Raw genomic sequence first — 23,387 nt, forward strand, 5'->3', positions numbered from 1 at the left:
ATTTCTTTCTTCTGGAGATTATCCTTATTGTACATATGAAGTCACCTAGGATCTCTCACCAGGAATAGTGCGCAGGGTTTATTATTCATGGTGCCATAATACTGACTGATAAAGCATTATAGGTTGGTGAAAATCTTGGGAGAGATCTGCATTTAAAGAATGCCTGAAATGATGTTGACCACATACTGCTCTAAACATTTTAGCTAAAACTCCCCAAACTTATATATTCTGCATATTCTATCATAGCTACGCTGCTCATCAGTGAGTAAACAATTTGAAAGATTATCAGGAAAGCATTCACTCTTCATACTTAAAGTGTCTGTCAATTTATAATCTTCAAATAATAAACATGAAATTTTACTCTCAGCAGCAATTTAGGTCAATATTGTTTCTCAATAAGAGACTAGCCTTTAAAAATAAATGGACCATAGAGACAACCACTAGAAGAAATAGGCATGGATCCGTGCATCACTGTATTCTAGAAACTGAAACCTAAAAAACAAGAGCATCAATCATTACAGTTTTCTGAATACTCCGCATAAACAGGATTCTGCAGAATCCACATGAGGAAACTGCCAGAGTTAAAAGAAAAAAAACAGGTATTTGGGGCATATTAGTCATAAACAAACACAATAAGAACAAAATGCGGCATAAAGTCCTTTGTGAGTTCAAAGACTGAAAAGGAAACAAGCTGCTAGAGAGAGGAACAATGTCACTTCTAGAGCAAATGGATATGAAGTATTGGGAACTCTGTCCACACATGCAGCAGTATTTTTCACGTCCATAACCGAAGGCTGTAATATCTTTTGAAGCAATAAATGTGACAGAACTTTTATAAATGGATGGTAGCAGTTTCCATGAATAGAAAAGGTTGTTACTGTTGTAATAGGTTTATACTATATTAATGCATTTTCAAATTTCTCTGACTAGTTAAATGTGCCTGAATAAAATATAGATGTTATTATCAATACATACAAATAGAAAAAGATTCTGAAAAATTATAAAGTTTTCAATTAGTCCTATTAAAGATTAACAAATGCTTTTCATTTACATACTGTCTTGATCTGTGTATACGTGAACTATGGCACTGCTTTTATTCCCATTTCCAACTGAAGTACTTGCTGTTACCCAAAATGTATAGTAGCTGAATATTGCCAGTTTATCTATTATTGCAGATACGGTCATACTGTCAAAGTCATTGGTTACTTCATGGAGTGTAAAATTCTGAAAAATAAACATATTGTTTTTAATTGTTCAGAATATATTTTTAGTATACATAAGCATTTCAAAGTATTATTCATAGATTGGTTGCCTCACTGTTTTAGTATGTTAATTTTTTAGGAAAATCAACATAGAATTTTTTTATTGCAATAATTAAACTGGAAATATATTTGTACTAAAAGAGGAATCGGTGGTAGCAGTTTCATTAAATTGATACACAGATTAGCAAAGAGTTAAAACTCCCAGCTTAGCTGGCAGTGGGGAAGGTTCAGTAGTGAACTGAGAAGGCTACAGTGTGCTGAGCAGTGTTAGTTTCCCTTACAAAACATTCAAGTAGTTTTCAAAATTTGACTATATATTTTTAAACAAGTTTTGGAATATTATAAAAATTTTCTTTTTTTCCTTCCTATCAACAATGTAGGAATTATGAAAGTCTTCAGCTCTCTGAGTTCAAATGGTTATAATTCATCTTTCATAAGCCCTTTCTTTCTCTACACTCATGTAGAGAAATAGGAAAGCAGTTGGAAACATTCTCACATGAGCGAACAAAAAATTTTAAATTCTCTTGCCTGAGTCCTAGTTATATTTGTTCCAAGCCATTTTATGATAATTAAGGAATTGTGATCATTCCTTCCTTTACCAAATTTTAAATACAAAACTTGGAAAAATCAACTCTAAAATAAAGAAAAATACTTTTAAAAAAGTTGTGCGTGTAATTAAATATGAATTAAGTATGAATAATTTTATAATAATATATTTCTATACAGAGAAATCTGAGTCATTCCAATCTGCACGAAGTCCTTAGAGGCCAAAGACCTGTATTCAATTTGGACAGAAGTCCCGGATAAATCATCTGATAACAAAACTTCTCATCCTCTAACTGTAAAATGGGAAGAACCTCTTCAAAAGCCTTCACAGAGGGCTTTTGAAGATTAGATTATATGAGGCAAATAAAACAACACCATCTCTGGCATATGATAAAATAAAAGTAATAAACAGCAAAAGGCTAATTTAAATTAATAACACAGGATAATCAATTTGACTAAAATTTATAGTTGGCATGGTTCTGTGATGTATGAACAAACTAAATTCTGCAAAATTTTGTGGTTCTTTGACAGTATGTGGGGTAGTGAGTGTCATAAAAGATCTACTTCAATTTTGTGGTGACTTATTAAGTAACAGACAAGACATTATTAATCTCACACAAAATATGATCTGGGAACTTTAATATCTTCCACCACATATACTATACAGATGGCATAACTGGCTTATATAATTTATCTCTTAAAATATTAATGTAGCCTTTCTATTTTTCTTTGCTATAAAATTTACTCTGATTACGTACGACCCTGATGACAGTTAAGTAACAAATTACTCTGAATCACCCAGAATTTATTCATGCTGAGTGTGAGTAAACATGCACAGACATGTAACACATTTAGAACCAGATCAGTTATCCAGATGATTACCCTATTCGTCTATTTATTTTGAGGGGGAAAAAAAGTGTTGTGGTTCAAATTATCTAATTAAGGCTTATTCTTTGAGAATATAAATACAGTTGGAAGGTATTTAGTAAAAACTTCTCAAACTTGATTAATCAAACCAGGACTTACTTCACACTTTTTAATAAAAGACACTGTGTCAGGGACACGGAGGGGACACAAGTGGGTGAATGATAAAATGGAGAAGAGTTAATATGAAACACAATGGACCACAATTGGAGGAGGTGCAAGATGGACTGCCAAGTTGTAGCAAGGAGCTTAAACTCCACAAAGTCAGAAGAAGGACAGATCACTTCACAACCAACTCAAGTGCTCCAAATCATAACTAATTACTGAAAATAATGTTGGTCTGCTATAATTATTTTTATGTTCTGTGATTAAACATTTATTGAGCATTATGATACAGTATCAGAGGATATCAGGGGATGGAAAGACAAGAGTCACACACAATCCTTTTCTTCACATTGACTGCTACGGAATGAGGGAGTTAAGACAAGTAGCAGACACCAGGAATAGAAAGTAGACTGATGCGTCATGCATAAGAGATACTACAAAGTTCTATGGGAAGAAGAAAGAGAAGGAAGAAAATAGCTATACATCTATCCTGCTATATAATTTTCATATTGATGATTTCTACTACTCTACCAATCCAAAATAGAAAACTAAGTAGTGAAGATTTTTATGCTATATTTAACTAATTTTAGAAATAAATTAAAGCACAGATGAACTTCAAAGAATATGAGAAATGTTTTAACGTCATTAGCCTGTGCCTTCTTGCAGCTGTTACACTTAAAAGCATTCTTAAGATAACTTAATAAAAGATTACATTTTCTAAGATAGAGGAATTGCAAATGGGATCATATTACATACTCAGGTTTGAATAAGAAAGTTCATAAAATCACCTTGAAATTATAGTTAAACTTTTGCCCTTGATTACTTAGATGTGGACAAAGAGAATCAAAACAGAATCAGACACAAGCCAGAAAGTAAACTGTAGTAGAGACAAAACCTTTGCTAAGCTTCAGATCTACTGAATTTTGAATACTGAATATTGGTTAAATGCATGAAAAAAAATCTGCAATTTGAATGGCCTGATGACATAATGACAAATTATTAAGTTTATAAACAAACTGGGTAAAAATGCACATTAAATTTCCATTTTCCTTCCCCAAATAGAGCAGATCAAAAAGCAGCAGCAAAAATTGTTTGATGTACAGAGTTAAACAAATAAACAGACTGTCCTTTCTTATGCAACCTCACTCTTAGAGGGCCTGGCGCAGAATATTAAAATCTAGCCAACCTCTGGACTGTCTCTGACTCACTGCTGGGTAAGGCCTAAGACAGCGTGCAGAATTCTGCTCGACTCTTCTCACTAGCCTAAACCCACTAAAGCAAGTCCTACTTCAGAGAGGTTTCTGCTCACAAGAACTAACCCTAGTGGCTAAACTTGGGTTATTAATCACAAATTGAATTAGGTAACTTAGAATTAATAAGACTCCTCTCTATTCTCCTTCTACTAAAAAGGATACAATGACTTAATAGTGGTCAGAGTAATAATTAACATTCAGTCAACACTTCCTAGTAGTGAGGTACGTATTCTGTAAATGGCCATTATTTCTTCTATATCAGTGTTTTCCAAATTATATTCCAACTCTCCGATTCCTGATTCAATCACAACTGTCCAGTTATATTCTTTTCATATGTTAGAGTTCTGTGAAATAGTTAGTTTGGAGAAATAAAGGAATCCAGCTGAAAAACTAAAAATATTTCTCTAAATGAAGGGCACTTAAGCTATTTTTTTTTTTTTAGAGAGAAAAAGATAAATGTTTTATCTCTGTTTACAAAAGTATTCTTCTTAGAATGACATGGTCAAAGGTCTGATTACAAGGCAATTGACAAGAAACTTGCATATTTCTGTGACATAAAACATTTTAATAACTAGAATTATGACTGGTGACATTATACCAGGACTTTGAAGCATCTCAGAGTTGGCTAAAGGTTTAAAGAACTTTAGTTAGAATTTGACAAGTATAAAACTACTTTTTCAGGGCTCCTTTTCTACAAACTTTCCAAAACTTTCTGCTATTTTAATAACTAGTTTTGTTCATATTTCAGAAAGTGTCCATCTGAAAATTATGCAACCCTATAACCTTGCATATCACAAGTTTAATAAGCACATTTTGGTACTTTCATTACATCTGATACTAAGTGATAATGATGATGATGATGATAACCCCCTCCTACTAACAATGGAAAATTTTTAGACTTAAAGAAAAGTACACAAACACATCCAAGTATGCAAACTATCATATACAAACAAAGGGAAATTTTTTTTAGCTGAAAAACAATTGAGGGTAAGTGAAACCATCAATTCCCTGCAGAAACAGCCCTGAGGGCCACATTTATATGCAGAATGTTTAAAAGGTAGCAGCTTCATCACTGTTGGTAACACATTTGAAGTGATCCAGAGATGTGTGTGTGTCTGAGTGCATGTCTGCATGCATAGACAGATTAAAATATACTTTTTTCTCCACCACATCTATGTCAATGGGAGTTTTATAAAATGTCTATACATAATTCTCAATGTAAGATAAGAGACGTTTTTTACTATGCCAAGTCTTTATCAACAGAGTGGAGAGATGTAAATAAAGAAATAGGAGAAAACTCAGGTCTTACCTGAATGAAAGTACCTGAAGTATTTCTGTAATAAACGGAATAATACTGTATAATCCCGTTAGGTTTTGAAGGAGGTGTCCAAAAAAGAAGTATTGATGAAGAACTGAGGTTTGAATAATGAACATCTTTGGGAGGATCACTTGGTGCTAAAAAAAAAAAAAAAAAAACAGCTGAACACAAAAGTGTACCTGTGTCTCTAAATAATGTCTGAACTGTTCTAAATGTTACCTGTGTCTAAGTTATCTAATTAGAAGTCAGAAATGAAATCCGTAAGGCTCATTGGGCCATCCTCATTAACACTCTACCATAGCAATATCCAAGCAGAGGACAAATGGATTTCTTATTTGTAAAATACTATCCCAGTTCTAAATCATGCAATGCCTTGGGTTTTTCCAATATAGAATGCATACTATGAAATTGCAATTTAACTCAGCATTTTGAAGTTGAATAATAGAGGACAAAGGCACAGAGCTTACTTCATGCATTTTATTTTGCTTCATGAAAAAAAAAAAAAAAAAGCACTAGGACCTCCCTGGTTGTCCAATGGTTAAGAATTTGCCTGCCAATGCAGAGGACATGGGTTCAATCCCTGGTCCAGGAAGATTCCATGCATTGCGGGGTAACTAAGGCCATGCACCAGGTCTGTGGAGCCTGTGCCCTGGAACCCAAGCTCCACAGTGAGAACAGTGAGCGGCCCACACATCACAACTAGAGTAGCCTCTACTCCCTGCAACCTGAGAAAGCCCGTGCGTAGCAATGAAGACCCTGCACTGCCGAAGACAAAATAAACTATAAGTTAATAAAAAAATAAAAAGCACACTAACTGCTAACTAAGTGTTGAGTTTTGTGCTGAGTGCATTTACATATATAAATTCATTTATTCATCAAAAGACCCTAATAAGGTAGGTGATATACCATATCTATACAAATGGGAAATTGAGGCACAGAGAGATTAACTAACTTTCCCAACCTCACACAGCTAGAGTGACCAAAAAGCAATTTTGTCTGTAACTTATGACAGATATTAGGCTTAATAAGACATCTTTATATTTAATGTGTTTTTTCTGAATAGGATATTCTTTTACTTGGGCTACATCCATAAGAACTCACCTCCCTCGGGTGTTCGGAAGTTGATGATATTGCTTCTCTTTTCCCCATCACCAAATCTGGTACTAGCTGTTACATAAGCATTATATTCAACATTGTGGTCCAAATCTGAAAACTCTAATGATGTTTCAGTTACATTAACAGTTTTTAATGATGATCTGTCCCTAAGAGGAAAAAAAATTCTCTGTACAATTGACCTTTAAACATTATATATACATTTTCAGCACAAGTACATTAAAAATAAGCAAAATTTATGCATATTTATTAATCCAGACTAATAGGATAAAGATGCTACTTATCCTGAAATGCTGAAAAGAATGAGTTTCAGAATAATTCAATATATAAGCTTCTTTTGCTTTCAAGTATATTCAGTAGTTCAAATAAGTATTAATAGGATGTTCATATTAGAGTTTGCTTAGACTGAATTTAATAGATCTCTGGGAATTTAGTGTATTCAAAGTAATTATAGCATCCTTTTCATGCCAGTGTTTTAGTTGTTCAAATATTTGTTCTTTTGAAGTGTAGGCATAATCTTATTCATACAGTATATTTATCAAATCCATTTTATAAATATTGTATAACAATAACATTTATTTCAGACCCAATTCAAATAAATAAATTAAAAGTATCTGAATAGCTATATCTAAAATAATGAGTATGGGTTATTCTTTAATTAGAAGCAAGATTTAAAATAATGGATGTAAAACATAACAAGAAAACAAAAAGTTGAGCTTATATCTCTTACTCAGCTAAAATCTTAAATGTATCTAAAATATTACTTTGGAAAAGAAAGTAAATATTGATTCACACTCTTCAAGTAAGTACCAAAGTCCCAGGAGAAGGGGGAAATGTCTAAAGAGCATACTGTTGCTAAGTAATATGGTACTACAGTTCATTTCAGATATGTTACTTCAGATTCCATAGAACTGGATATAGATTAGAATCTAAGCTAAAGAAGATGTATATAATAGTACTGAAAACTGTGCATTTTAAAAACAAATTTATATTTTTAAGAGCAATACAATTAATTATTAAAGGATTTAGATAAGGAAATATGATTAACATCACAGAAAAGATACATATCTCATGTAATGTAATGTTTTTTTTCTTCTTTAGAAACACTAGGCATCCAAGAGGTAAATGGATACTCCCTCCGAACATAAAATGCTTTTGTTTCTCTACCACTAAAATATATGAATCCTGAATCATTAAGTGGAATAAAAGATTTTAAGTGAATTAAGGGTATACCCAAAGAGATACATTTCAGCCATAGTTTTACCATTACAAAAGCATCAACTCACTCTAAATACAAGTATGGTTATCTGAAAGTAGTTGGAAAGCTTACCATAGTGAGAATTACGGATTCAGAATGTGCAATTGGAGACAGGCAGGATTAGCCAGGCTATTCAGTGATTTGAAACAGTTTCATCATCCTTTTCCAGAAGCCACAGGGAGAACTGAGTTCTCTCTTTGACTTCTCTGAGACTACAGAATATCTTTTAAAACTTAATGCTATAAATGTTAGGCTATTAGTCTGAGAAAGATGCCTTGTTGTAGAAACTTTACCCAATTCCAGGCTCCTGGATCATTAGAGCATTACAATATAGCTAATCCAGTTCAGATCTCTAAAGCTATGAAATTAGCTAAAGCAACCTAATTGCATTGTCTACTTCAAAAATTTCTCTTCCAGCATATTTTTAATAATATCTGCTGCCTTATGTGACTACCTTCTTGCCCTAATCTTCACAGCAAAATATTGTAGATAAGTATCTGCCTACAATATATAAAGGACTTCCCTGGTGGCTCAGTCAGTAAAGAATCCTCCAGCAATGTGGGAGATTTGGGTTTGATCCCTGGGTTGGGGAGATCCCTTGGAGAAAGAAATGGCAACCCATTCCCATATTCTTGCCTGGGAAATCCCTTTGACAGGGGAGCCTGGTGGCCTATAGTCCATGGAGTCTCAAGAGTTGGACACAACTTGGCGACCACCACAATAAGGAAAACCCCAAGTTTGTTCCATAGATAATACAGAATCAAGGCAATTACTTGGAAAATGCAGCTCAAACATAAATTTTGTCTTAAATATCTGGGTATTTCAGGAAAAAGAAGGCAGTCTTTATAAATTAGCTGAATAACAAAGTCAATAGTCCATCTCAGTTAGCATATACAGATATAGTATATGCATCTAATTTATCTCCAGAGACAGAACAGTGCTAACAAAAATGTTTCAGGTCCTGATAAGTCTTGTCTGTTTGGGGTTTGTTTGTTTCCTTTCAGAGTTAATCATGACTGATATTTGAATCGCTATGGTAGACAAATATCTGAGCATAAACTTCAATGGAAGCTTCAACTTCTGATACAAGTTCAGAATGCATCTTGAGTTCATAAGAAACGGTTTGCTATTAAACTGAGAATCAGAAGCAGGAAAAGGAGAGAAAATTGACACTGTTCCCAAGGATCTGACTTCACCCTCTTTGCTCTTACGCTGTTGCCAGACCGGAGGAAGCACACAGAAACCTCTGGGCCGAAGCCTGAGCTCTCTGCTCTCTGCACAGCCCTCTCATGAACAATCCTACAGTCCAGAGGGTCACTCCCTCCCATGCGTGAGAAACCCAACTCTGATGCTGCTACAATGTTTTTTCTCCTGGTTTTAACTGGTTTAGTTTAAAAATCTGTTTTGTTCTTATTAGTTTAAACGTATTTTATTTCCATTTATAAAAGTATGTTTTATATAAGGCTTTCCCAGTGGTAAAGAATCTGCCTGCCAATGCAGGAGACATGGGTTCAATCCCTGGGTTGGGAAGATCCCCTGGAGAAGCACATGTCAACCCACTCCAGTATTCATTCCTGGGAAATACCATGGACAGAGGAGCCCGATGGGCTACAGTCCATGGGGTTGCAAAGAGTCAGACAACTTAGTGACTAAACAACAGCATTTTATATCTTGATTTTTTACTTATGTTAAGAACAATAATCTACATCATTATTTTTTTCTAAGTTGCTTAATTTGGATGTGTCATAGTACTTCAGCCTCCCCTCTATAAATTAACATTTAGGCTCTTTCTCTCCTTTTTCTTTAGTTATTACTAACAACGATGCAGCAATGATTCTTATTCAAATATCTTTCCATAACGGTACTTTTATTTCTACAGATTAAATTCCCAATAGTGTGACTGAACCAGATGGGTTTTTAAAAAAGAAAATTTTTAACGGTAAGTCATTATGATTTGGAGTCACAACAACAAATGGGCAAACTTTCACCACTAGTCTGGATAGTAATCTTAATTTCTGCAAGTTTAATTGACCAGAAACATATAATGTGCACATCTCTAACCATGAGTGAAAAAGAATTATCTTCTTATTGGTCATTTGCAGTCCTAATTTTGGAATAACGTATTTACAAATTTTCTTTTATATACTTTTAGTCCCTTAAATGGAAAACGGCATATGTTGTGGAGTTAGGGAGACATTTTTCTTTTAGATAGTGTTCCAAATGAAGAGATATCTTCATAAGGGGAATCACATATTCCCCATCCTTTCCATATTTAGTAATGGTATATATACAATCAATAGTCAACAAAATTTATTGAGCACCTATTTTATGTCAGGAATGATGTTAGATGTAAATGAGAAAGGGACAGGCCCTACCCTCCAAATAGACTAAGCAGTAAACAATTAAACAACAAATTCATTAATAACAATAGTTTTCCCCCTATTAGCTAAAAGCAAAGAAAAAAGAGAAAGAGATGAGTGAAGAAATTAATTGGGACCAAAGAGTAGAAAAGGAGAATAAATCACAGCCTCCAGAGCTGCAGAAAATGTTCACTAGAGAGCGAGTTTGTAAGATTTGAGAGTAGAATAGGGATTTGAGTGAGACAGTGGGAGGAAGAGAGAAGGCCCATTTGACAGAGCAGGTCTAACTCTTATGTATCCAAAGTCATAAACTGCATGGAAATGGAGGGAACATAAATGGTGCACAATACTTAGAAAATCAGCCAAACCTCTCCCACGGTGCAGATTTTCAAACTGAGGAGAAAAAAAAGAAAAAAATACAGAACTCTTGAGAGTGTTGAGTGCTATCATTTTACTGATTTAATTCTATAAACTAGAATATAAATTAGAACATTTTAAAAGCCTTTTTGAATGAGAAATCAAAAGACTTTAATGACTGAAATTATTATGAATAAATATAAAACTATTCTGAATAAATTTCTATTCATCTGCACTCATTGGTAACAACAAGAAAATGTCTTGAGATGAAATTAATGGAGATTTAAGACAAAGTTATTTCCTAGTTAATTTATACTTTTCAAAAGACGGGCCACATTTTGACATCAGGGCATAAAGGAAATTCTAGAGCTTAAAAGCAGTTTCTTTGCTCTGTTTTACCAATTCCTTTGCTCATTTCTTATCACATCAAGACCATGCCAAGCAACAATTACCTATGAGGAATCATAAATACCAAAACCATATGGAAAGATTTAAACAAAATTCCCTATTTTCCCAACTGTGAACATGAATAGTTTCCTAGACAAAGTTTGAGACTCTCTGAAAGGTCATGGTCTTAATTCTAAATTTCATAATTTGATACTTTGTTTCATGTGGGCAACCTAGCCTAACAATGATACATCCATTCCTATACATTCCTATGAACTTATTATAAAAACTTTAATCTGCTATTACCTAAATATTCTACATCAATCCTTTCACTCGCCAGATACCATTCCCCAAAATAAAGAATTTCAATGCATTTACTTGACTCTATCAAATAATTTTCCCCCTCAAATGAACCAGCAATTTCACTAATTTTCCCACTCCAAGGATGCTGGTCTTCTACGTTGCATTTACTCTAGAATCTTTACACAGCTGAATTGTATCACTAGGTTAATAATGATCGAACTAGCATGGCATAAATAGCTGCACATCTATGATCCTAAAGCTTTTCTAGAATCTCAATGAAAGTCTGAGTCTCAGTGGGGTATTCATTTATTGTTTCTCTTACTCCTACTCTCAACATTTGGTTAGCTGGTTGATTTCATTTGATTTGGTTTGACTTTGTTTTGCTTGTTTGCCTTTAGCAGAAAAGACACACTTAGAAGATTAGAAGAAAAAGCCACTATAGAGAATGAGGTTGAAGCTCATTTATGCACTTATAAACCATCCTCTTGAAGCCAACATAAGGAATCAGGATCCAGAAGACAAGATGAGGGACTGTACTTAAGTTGGAGGAGAAAGATTTCAACCCCTAAGAATGAACACAAAAATACCGCAGGCCAGAATAGTTTGGGTATTATTCCAACAGTGAAGTCAAGTCTTTTGAATGTCTTCTCCTGGGTGTAATCTTTGAGTGAATGATTAAAATAAAATTTAAAAATCCCAGTTAAAATGAGATTCATTCTTCTCTCTAGATAGATAAATAGATGGATAGATAGATCCTTATTTAAGCCTCAAGTCTCCATGTATCTGGCCTGCCCACACTTCTAGTTTAATCTCTTTCCATTTGCTTCCTGTGTTATTATACCCAAGAGACAAGGCTATCTTGCTATTGCCCACACAAAGCTTCTTGCTGTTAACCACACATGATGAAATTATTTGAGTTCCTATATCCAGCTGGTGTAGTCCCGGACTTCTCAGCTAAATATATCATTGTTTTGTTTAAAACAATTTAAGTTGGGTACTATAACTTGAAACTAAAAGAATCTTGGCTAACACTTATTCCCATTCTTTAATAGTTTCTCATATTCCTTGATCCTGAGTATTTCCACCATCATCATCACTCCTCGCTGAACAAGCTCACTTTTTGTCTATTTACCATTTAAACTGGGGGGACCAGTAATTCAACTGATTTACATATAAAACTGTATGATTATTCTCTCATAAGGGATAAAGTCTATCAGCTGTATGTGTGTTAGTTGCTTAGTCCTGTCTGACTCTTTGCAACCCCATGGACTGTAGCCTGCCAGGCTCCTCTGTCCGTGGAATTCTCCAGGCAAGAATACTGAGTTGACATTCCCTTCTCCAGAGGATTTTCCCAATCCAGGGATCAAACCCAGGTCTCCTGCATTGTGGGCAGATTCTTTACCATCTGAACCATCAAGGATAAAGCCCATCAACTAATGTAGACCAATATTAAGCCAGTGATTATTTTTTTGGTAGAAATATGCCATATGAGCTAATGCACTAAAGTTTAATCTACCATAACTCCATTAGTCTTTATCACAAATACTGCTATCAAACTAAGACTTCTCTAATCCTATAAGTATACTGTTGAGTTTTTAGAACAGAGGCTAGTATAGAGAGCTGTCATAGCTCAGTCAGTAAAGAATCTGCCTGCAGTGCAGGAGACCAGGGTTCAATCCCTGGGTTGGGAAGATCCCCCTGGAGAAGGAAATGGCAACTCACTCCAGTATTCTTGCCTGGAAAATCCCATGGACAGAAGATCCTGGTGGGCTACAATCCATGGGGTTGCAAGAGTCAGACACAACTTAGCAACTTAACCATCTAGTGATTTGGGAAAAGCATGATTTGGGAGTAATACAGATCTGGTTATGATTCCAGCTCTATCATTTTCTATAACTTTAAGCAACACTTTAACTTCATCAAGACTTAATTTCCACAACTATAAAATGGTGATAACATTCTTCACTCTATGGTATTGTTGTGAAAAACAAATAAGGATATATAGGGAAGATACCAAACACAACATTTGTCCCCAAATATTAACTGCTACAGTATCCCTCAAGTCCTTTTCTTTAGCTCTCCAAGATGTTTTGTTCCCCAATCACAATCTTTCCTAGCTTTGTACATTTCACAAATGTGATGAAAAGAGCCCTGAAGGTATTAAAACTCAAGATCCACACAGGCAAAATAAATGACTAAATGAATTTAAAAGAGAATAAAAGATTGTGGTCAGAAAGAAAAACACCAATACAGTATATTAATGCATATATATGGAATTTAGAAAGATGTTAATGATGATACTGTGTGTGAGACAGCAGAGACACAGAGATAAAGAACAGACTTTTGGACTCTGTGGGAGAAGGTGAGGGTGGGATGATTTGAGAGAGTAGCACTAAAACATGTATATGACCATATGTGAAATAGATCTCCAGTCCAAGTTCAATGCATGAAACAGGGCACTCAAAGCCGGTGCACTGGGAAGACCCAGAGGGATGGGATGGGGAGGGAGGTGGGAGGGGGGCTCAGGATGGGGACACATGTACACCCATGGCTGATTCATGTCAATGCATGGCAAAAGCCACCACAATATTGTAATTAGCCTCCAATTAAAATAATTGGAAAAAAAAAAGAGTCTGATGAGAACTAAGTTAAACTGCAAAGCAAATGCTCCACCTAAAGACAGCCTTTATTCAACTCCAGCTGATTTTTTTTTTCATAGGGAACGTGGCAAAAGTATTCTGAGTTTTGTAAGAAACAAAGGAAGCTGAAGTTTCACTAGATACCTACTCATTTAAAAATACTACAAAATTCTATTTAGAATGTATTAACAGTTTGTTGGTCCAGCAAAGCATAAGTGGCCTACTGCTAGCCTGCTTGTCACCTTGGTAACCAAGCTTCATCCAATTCATTGATGAAAATGATAAATAAAAATGAACTAAGACAGAGCTCTTAACATCCCACTAAAAAACTCAAGAAGTCAAATGATCAAAAGCACCCTTGTGCTAATCACTCCTTCCATCTCTGTATCTCCCACCACCCTAATCCAGCTCCACTATTTCATTTTTACAATGCCACGCATCCACCTCTTGACACCGTCTACTCATGCTACCTCCACGCCTTCATAGACTGTTCCTACTCTGAGATGTTCCCCTAAACTAATCTGTCTTTATCATCTTCATTTCAAATGTGAGATAAACTCAGGAAGTTTGAAATGGTCCCCTTCCCACTCTGATTATTGATCTATATCAGACATAGAAACCATTAGGCAGTTTTAATAGCGTGAAAATCTTTTCAAAAACTGGAAGAAATAGGGCTAAACATACCTTTTTAGCAAAACAAAACCCATTTCCAAAAGTAAGCTTTTATGTTACAGGGGAAATCATTTGACTTGTAACATTTACTAAAAATCTACAGTAAAACTGTTTTGACTTGCTCAGCAAGTATTTTTAAATTATTTCACATGGGCATATGTTATCTCTAATTAGTCTACAACCATTTTAAGGTTCTATATATTTTTTTTATCTCCCCACAGAGTTTAATACACATTTGTCAGACTGACTGATTCAGAATTGTTTCTCACAGTGACAATTAGGAACTGAGAAAAGTTTAAAAGCCAAGTTCTGTGTATAAGCTAGAATTTTCAACATCATTTTCATTCCACAATCTTTTAGCTATATCTTATGGACCATTCACTTAAAAGTTTTATGAACAAGGAATAAAACTACTGTTAAATTTTACTGACATTATAGAAATAGAATTGCTAAATAAATCCAAGTTGAATTCAACTATAAAATAAATAAATACATTGTATAAATCAGTTTACTATAATACCACACCTCAATCCAAAGTATATTAAAAGAATACACTTAGAGGGCTCTAATAGAAATGTATTTGTCTAATGGTGGTTGCCCTAGGAATGACAGGATTGTTTGTCATTTGAAAACGTATAAACATAATTTACCAGTATAACTGAGGAAAAAGTGTTACTTAGATGACAAAAATTATTTTACCAAAGCAAACTCTAGAAGAACACATTATTTTAAAATGCAATGTGTTAAAGAAGATTTTTGAACACACTATCTACAAATCAAATATGACTCCCACAGTAGTGGTTATAAAATGATTGCACAATAACCCTCATGAGCTATTTTGCAAAGAAATAATCATGGCAAAGAAAGAAGTGACCAGTATAACAAATATAGTAGGTAACCTGGAATTTGCGGACACAATGAAAATAGCAGATATCCAAAGATGTTGTTTTTTAATTTTCCAGGCAAGAATACTGGAGCGGGGTGCCATTTCCTCCTCCAGGGGATCTTCCCAACCCAGGGGCTGAGCTTCTCTTGAGTTTCCTGCATTGGCAGGTGGATTCTTTACCACTAGCGCCACCTGGGAAGCCCTAATGTTGGAGCAAGTCCCCAGTTATCCAGGCTAAAGCCTCTTAAGGCATGCAGTCTCTTCCTATTTTCTTCCATGATCACTTGTCAGATTCTGTAATGGTCTCTGAGTGCTGTCATTAGAGATTTCTGTGAAGCATCAACCTCCGCATTTGTATTAGCACTTTTCAACATTTTCCTAAACCAGGCTTTCACCTTCTCGTGTGGGGACTATATCACTGCCTTCCAACTGGCCCCTCAGTCTTCATCATATGCTTCGACACAAAAATCTACTTGAACATTCTTCATAATTCATGAGATGGAACACCTTGCTTCCTTCACAAAGATGTTGTTTTTTAAAAAGAATTTGGTAGTTAATGAAAGAATGAAAATAATGGAAATTGAGTATTGTGAGAGAAATATGAACCCCTGAAACAGGAACTCTGCTAATTAAAATAGAGACCACTTACACAGTACTTTAAGAGAACACCACAGATGACTTAGTGGGAGAGTCACCATTCAAACATATGTCTCTCCACACAGAATGTGCTGCATGGTATCACGATACATGCCTCCTATCCTTCCCAATTAAACTGATATGGCAAGAGCTCCAAAAAAACCATTAAAGAAAGTGAAGTCGCTCAGTTGTGTCCAATTCTTTGCAACCCCATGGACCTACCAGGCTCCTTCGTCCACGGGATTTTTCAGGCAAGAATACTGGAGTGGGTTGCCATTTCCTTCTCCAGGGGATCTTCCCAACCCAGGGATTGAACCCGGGTCTCCCACATCGCAGGCAGACGCTTTAGTGTCCAAGCTACCAGGGAAGGCCCCAAAATCCATTATTGATTAGTAATAGTGATAAAAAGGGCCCTGGATCATGATATCCCTTTAACTACAGAGGCTAAAGCTTCCAGCTTAGGTCAGAAGGTAAAAGGTAAGAGGTAAAATTTCCAGGTGGAAATTTTAAAAATATCTCTTATATACTTCATTACCATTTATATCTTTCAGTCTATTACATATGATATTCTTAAACATGTTAAGATGTTTTTCCTTTTTTGTTCTTTCTTTATAAGCTCCAACTCTAGTCAACAGAAGGTGTCCATTGTCTGGAAAAGCATCACTACTTTTATGCCAGAAGTGAAAAGATAATAAGTCTATACTAAATTTTTAACTCTTAAAATATATTCTTCATTCAGTCATCCATTCAATAGATAATTTAGTTTCAATTATGAGCCAGGTCATTTCCTGTTCCAATACAGTGATGAAGAAACCAGATCTTGAAGCAGATAGGATCTTAATCTCTCTGCCTCTTCTATCATACTCACCTCCTCCCTATGTGTGGTGTGTGTGAGAGAGAGAAAGAGAAATAAAGCCAAGTTCTATTGAGGAAAAAGTGTTTTCTACATTCTCTTTCCACATTAAGAGTCAGTCCAGCATGAATATAGGCCATAAAATTTTATAATAATTCATGGTGTAGAAAGGAAGAATTACATGCAAAAAGAAAGCTTTCAGCAGTCAAAAAGAGAAGAAAAGAAAAAGTTTTGCACTACTAAGAAAGGGTGAGAGAACAGGACAAAGCTGTCCTGGGATCTTAAGTTGAGGGTGAAGTGAAAGTGAAAATGTTAGTCACTCAGTCGTGTCCGACTCTGACTCCATGGACTATAGCCTGCCAGGCTCCTCTGTCCATGGGGATTTTCCAGGCAAGAATACTGGAGTGGGTAGCCATTCCATTCTCCAGGGGATCTCCCTCACCCAAGGATTGAACATGGATCTCCTGCATTGCGGGCAGATTCTTCACTATCTGAGCCACCAGGGAAGAGAAGTTGAGGGTAGGTGGTGAAAACAAATGAACAGTTTGTGAAGGAAGTGCCAGCATAGAGCTTCGCCTTCTTAGGATGGAGAGGAAAATGGTAAACCTCTTAGAAAATCTCTGTCTTCAGTATGGCATTACTTATGTCTAGTTAAGTAGTTAGGTCCAGTGATTATTAATGCTTATGTCCGGTAAGATCTAAGGGCTCTTCCACTGGAGCTAAGGAACGGTGTGGAAGCCACCTTCCAATCCTGCATACTACAGATCGGTTCAGAGCTACCTGAGGGTTGAGACAGACATGCTAAGAGATCCAGAACACTAGAATAAATCTGAGGTTGGATCAAGGCTAAAATAGAAAATAAAAACCTTGAAACTGGAAGCTATAATGGCGGGGTGGGGGGGGAGTCCCAGAATGGTTCCCAACAGTCAAATGAGATGAGTCACAATATCCCAGACTTTTGAGATCCCCTCATCTTACTTTCCATGGTCTGTCCTATACCTACAATCCATCTTAGGAAGTAGACAGAAATGGGACACCCCCTGAAAGAAGAGAGAAAAAAGTACTACCGGGGAGTTGAACTCAACACAGCATGATCACTATACAGAGTAATGACACCGTTTATCAGAGTAGGACTGGAAACCCAACCAGAAAACTCTTGAATCTCATTAACTTTTTTCACTTTCAATTTTCTTCTAACTCAGCAAAACAGTGGCATAATCTGAGTCATTACCTTTGATTCAAAAATCCAGAAGTCATCATTGATTCCATTGATTTCTCTTTCTTTTCATTCCCATAGCCAATCTATCACTGGGTCCAAGCAACTTTTCTTCCTAAGTGTAATAAAAAGTTGCCACTTCTCTCTTCCATCCAAGGATCATCTATAGCTGATTACTAAAATAATCTCCCACCTAATACCCCTGCTCTTTACAGCATCGAACCTTGCTTCTATCACCAGTCCCATCCACAACTGGGTATTGTTTTTGCTTTGACTCCATCCCTTCATTCTTTCTGGAGTTATTTCTCCACTGATCTCCAGTAGCATATTGGGCACCTACTGACCTGGGGAGTTCATCTTTCAGTGTACTATCTTTTTGCCTTTTCATACTGTTCATGGGGTTCACAAGGCAAGAATACTGAAGTGGTTTGCATTCCCTTCTCCAGTGGACCACATTCTGTCAGACCTCTCCACCATGTCCCATTGGTCTTGGGTGGTTCCACATGGCATGGCTTAGTTTCATTGAGTTAGACAGGACTGTGGTCCTGTGATCAGATTGGCTAGTTGTCTGTAATTGTGGTTTCAGTCTGTCTGGCCTCTGATGCTGAAGTTGAGACTCCAATACTTTGGCCACCTGATGCGAAGAGCTGACTCATTTGAAAAGACCCTGATGTCAGGAAAGATTGAGGCAGGAGGAGAGAGATGACAGAGGATGAGATGGTTGGATGGCATCACCGACTCAATGGACATGGGTTTGGGTGGACTCCGGGAGTTGGTGATGGACAGGGAGGCCTGGCGTGCTGCAGTTCATGGGGTCACAAAGAGTTGAACACGACTGAGCGACTGAACTGAACTGAATATCCCTGCTAGCATGTTTCCCTCTACAATTCTTTCTGCATAAAGTACCCAAAGGGCTTGAAATTCTTTAATAATTCCCGTTAAAATTGAAATGAAAACCAAATCCTTATGATGGCCTAACTCCTGACCTTTGCCAGCCTGCTACTCTCCAGTATGACTCTCCTCTGTCTCTCCATCTGTAGCAACAGTGACCTCCTCTACAGTGTTCAAAACAAATGTGTTTCCTCACAGAGACTATGCACTTGATATTCCTTCCTTCTGCAGATCCTGACTTGACAAGAAGTTCCTTCTTGTTCAGATCACAAGCAAAGGCCATATATTCTTTTGGAAGCCTACTATCAAAAGTAACCCTCTTTCCTCTGATTCCTTCTTTTGTTTATTTATGAGTATATAATCCACTTATCTCTTTAGAATGTAAGCTCCTTGATGGCAGGGGTCTTATGTGTGTCTTGCTCACAGGTACATAGCTACTTTATCAATATTATTGAATGAAGAAATGAAACACTGAACTGATAAATGAAGGAGTAGGGTAATAGAGGGGAATGGTTACCTTGTCTCACTGCTACTCCTCCCATTATCATCTCTCATGCCACTCCTAATTTTGCCAAAGAGTAAGCAAAGGGACTTGGAATCAGGCAATGAAGAAGACAGGAAGGGTAGTCCTCAGGAGCAGTATGCAAAGGGTTTAAAGAGGGATTGGGGGTGCGGGGTGGGGGAGTCTTAATTTAGGAAGGAGAAGAGTAGACTTCTTAAAAACATCATACCTAGCCTCTCACTCAATGCTGACCTTCCAAGTAAGAAATATAAAAGAAAAGATGTCTATATTCTATAAAGCATTATGTAAATTGCATTTTCAAAGTTGAAATATTTAAAACACATTAGAAAATATGTTATATCATTTGTGAATCCTTTTACCAGGGTTTATAGTAGAACAGGCAAGTAGGGTAAAGGTGATCAGTAAAAAATAAATACACTGCTTACATTTCAATGGACAATTGACCTTAAATAAGAGAGTTCTGGAGAAATATCTTTTAGTTAAATTTTAGTTTAAAATATTCTGCTCAAGGAAACTTAAAAGGAGAGTGGCATAGAGAATATTGGAGTAATATTCTGAAAGCTTTTCACATATAATTATAGTTGTAGTCACATGAGCAGTCCATGACTCTGAAGAGCAGGATTCTAGTGTAATTACACATAATACATTTATTTTGTTTTGATTACAAAATTCACATTATTTGACTATGCTTGGACCTCCACATAATATGGGAAAAAGTTGTTTCTTAATAAAAGCACATAAACTAACCTATCAATAATCAGATTTCTAATGTAGCTTCACAATCTGAAATTTTAAAACTGCATTCCTATTATGTTACAGATTAATACTTGTTCTCAGAACTATTTCCAAAAAAGAAAAAAATTCTTACCAGACATAAACTGTGTAATAGAGGATAATTCCATTTGGCTCCAGGGGTGGTTGCCATGACAACTTCACCATGACACCAGACAACTGCTTTACAGAGAAGTATTGTGGGGGAGAATCAGGAGCTGAAAAGTTAGGGTATAAGATAATGTATTAATATTTTATTAAACATACACAAGAAGCAGCTAAAATAGAAGTGCACAAAATTTTTATTTTGAACTTTCTGGTGAATGAATTGGGTACAGGGCCTTTCTCCATGGGCTTGAGAGGCTGTTTACTTTCAAAATGAGATGATAAAAGAAGATTTTGCATGGTGGTGTTAGAACATCTGTTTCTGTGATTCAATGGAAAAAAATATTTCATGAGAAAAAAAGAACAAGGGTTACGACACTGTGATTCACCAGCCATTCAAGTATATCTTGGTAAATTATCATCCTCTAATAAAAATAAAATTACTGGGGTGAGTAAATATACAAGAAAAGAACTCCCGAAACAATAAAAAGAATTGGGGGAAAAAAATCACACACCCAAGAAGCGGTAAAGTGATAAGCATGACATTGTGAGAGGAAATGACTGACCTCACAAATGAAAACTATATTCCTCAATTTCATTTGTGTCATTAAACTGCAAAATAGCATCAAAATCTGTTCACTAAATCTTCAAAACTGAATGGTTTACAAAGGAAATGCCAATGTAGCACATAAACAAGTAAACAGACCATTTTAGGGTCTATTTTTAATTGTGCTATAATAGTGTAAGGATTCAAATATTTCAATGCCATTCTGCACTGAATAAACACTAAAAAAATACTGTAAACTAATTATCAAGTATATATTTCAACTTAGATAAAACATTTAGAATGTCATTTCTCAGTTGCTATATAATAGCAGAATAATGTCTTAAAATATTAATGATTTTTTCATGTAAAGGGGTATAAATTACTACAATTTTGATCACTGTTTTAGTTATGCATGGAGACTGAACTCACACCTAGTAGAAATTCTGAGGATTAGTGCAGATTTCTTTAAACAGTTTAAATTTATAGATTAGTATTGTGCAGATCACTTTTTTCCAGTAATTTGAAGATGCTGCTTGAATTATATTTTCTTTCTGACTTTTAGGGTCATCCCAACTATAGTGTATGTGTACACATACATGTGTGTTTTCATTATTTTGATAATAACAATTTTTCAAAAAAGAGTTTATTGAGTAGGGAAAAGCTTTATGAAATAAGTTCCACAAAATAACAGTAGCAGCTGTATTTATGTTTTCAGTTGGTATTCTCACTGGCACCACAATAAAAATGCTATCAAACCTGATTATCACAGAATCCATATATCATGTGGAGGTGTTTGTTTCCCAAGATATGAATTACCTCTAACTGAGAACTTTCTTTCATTTGTTAAAACAAAACGCTATAATATTTTTCTGAATATCACTGTAAAACTTTTATTATTGGAAAAAAAAGAATTTTAATCAGAACTAGCACTGATACAGAACATGTAACTAAGCATTTCTCTTTGATAATATGCTTTATGCTTTAAGATGTTTATGTAGAATATCAACTCCTGGTGTTTTATATTTAATCTTCAATATATTCTTGAGTAGTTTCTTTTTTATGTCACACTTTTTATTACTAAAAAAGTGTGATTAACATGATTTTTAAAGTAAAATATTGCATATCTACTATATCAGACAAAGTTTTAACCATTTTAACATTTGTCAAAATTACTTTTGCACTCTTCAGAAATAGCTCAGTTGGTAAAGAATCCGCCTGCAATGCAGGAGACCTGGGTTCAATTCCTGGGTCAGGAAGATCCACTGGAGAAGGGATAGGCTACCCACGCCAGTATTCTTGCACTTCCCTTGTGGCTCAGCTGGTAAAGAATCTGCCCGCAATGCAGGAGACCTGGGTTCAATCCCTGGGTTAGGAAGATCCCCTGGAGAATGGAAAGGCTACCCACACCAGTATTCTGGTCTGGAGAATACCATGGAGAGTCGGACACAACTGAGTGACTTTCACCTCAGAAATGCAATTTTAAAAACTGAAATTGGAAAAACTAGAATAAATAAATGCAATGTCTTTTGCAATCTATCCAACTCATCATGACAGAGATATGAGTATAGATGAGAAGGGTCTCATAAGGCCCTTACTTTCTCTGCTTGGCACAATCATTCCTATCCCTAATCCTCCCTCTACTCATCTTGCCTCAGGTCAGAGCTTAAACATAACTTAATCTGCTACATTTTCCTGGACGCCTCAGAGTAGCTAAAGTTCTTTTTTTTTGTCTTGGTGAACATTTATGCCAGTAATTATAATTATAAAAATTATTTGTCTACACATTTGTCAAATTTAGACCTCTTCTAAAGAAGGTAAGGAGTTCCTAATATCCAACAATAAGCAAAACTTTTCAGGCCTTTATCCATTCTAGATTTGCTGTAATTTTTCTATAAGAGGATTTTGTTCTCTACCCTGTTTGTTAACAATTATGTCAATTACTGAGCCAAGGACTTAGATGGATGTTTACCATGATTTCATATTTTGAACAGACCAGGTATAATTTGAAACTATTGACTTGAACAGTAATAAACTCTGACTGCTCAAAATAATAACATATGTTGTCTACTGGTCTAGGTTCCTTCATAAACAACCTCAAATTCTTACTACATGGGCTATTTAATTAGATTAGAAATTAAGAAGCAGGTACTATATCTAGTAGGGCATTGCTAAAATGATCTAGTTAAAATGCTAAAATGCTTCTGAGACATTATCTAAGATAGAAAACAATCTAACCTTCTACCCTAGCCTTTAACCACTGTCCTACTGTCCCATTTATTTGGTAAATTTTCACTTTGAGAGCAAGAAAAATCTGTCTATGAAAAAAAGAAAATTTGGACAGGTAAGTTCTGCTGAAGAAACAAGCATAGGAAGCAGAGGCAATAACTGAGGAAGACTAACCCATGAGAAGACGCAGAAATGGGCACCTGGTGAATGACCGCAATCTGAACATCCACAAAGCA

At 35.6% G+C, this 23,387-nt stretch overlaps 1 protein-coding gene across 1 annotated transcript in view; it reads right to left on the minus strand.

Moving 5' to 3' along the window:
- PTPRQ (protein tyrosine phosphatase receptor type Q) overlaps window positions 1-23,387 on the minus strand; it is a 293,179-nt gene that overhangs the window by 149,751 nt on the left and 120,041 nt on the right. The window contains exons 35-38 of the mRNA XM_043446813.1: window positions 20,371-20,491; window positions 6,510-6,670; window positions 5,400-5,545; window positions 1,056-1,224 (exon numbers count right to left, since the gene is read on the minus strand). Of these exons, the coding sequence (XP_043302748.1) occupies window positions 1,056-1,224; window positions 5,400-5,545; window positions 6,510-6,670; window positions 20,371-20,491 (597 nt within the window). The remainder of the gene's footprint in view (window positions 1-1,055; window positions 1,225-5,399; window positions 5,546-6,509; window positions 6,671-20,370; window positions 20,492-23,387) is intronic.

The sequence above is a fragment of the Cervus canadensis genome, chromosome 25 (genome assembly GCF_019320065.1).
Source record: "Cervus canadensis isolate Bull #8, Minnesota chromosome 25, ASM1932006v1, whole genome shotgun sequence".
Classification (NCBI taxonomy): domain Eukaryota; kingdom Metazoa; phylum Chordata; class Mammalia; order Artiodactyla; family Cervidae; genus Cervus; species Cervus canadensis.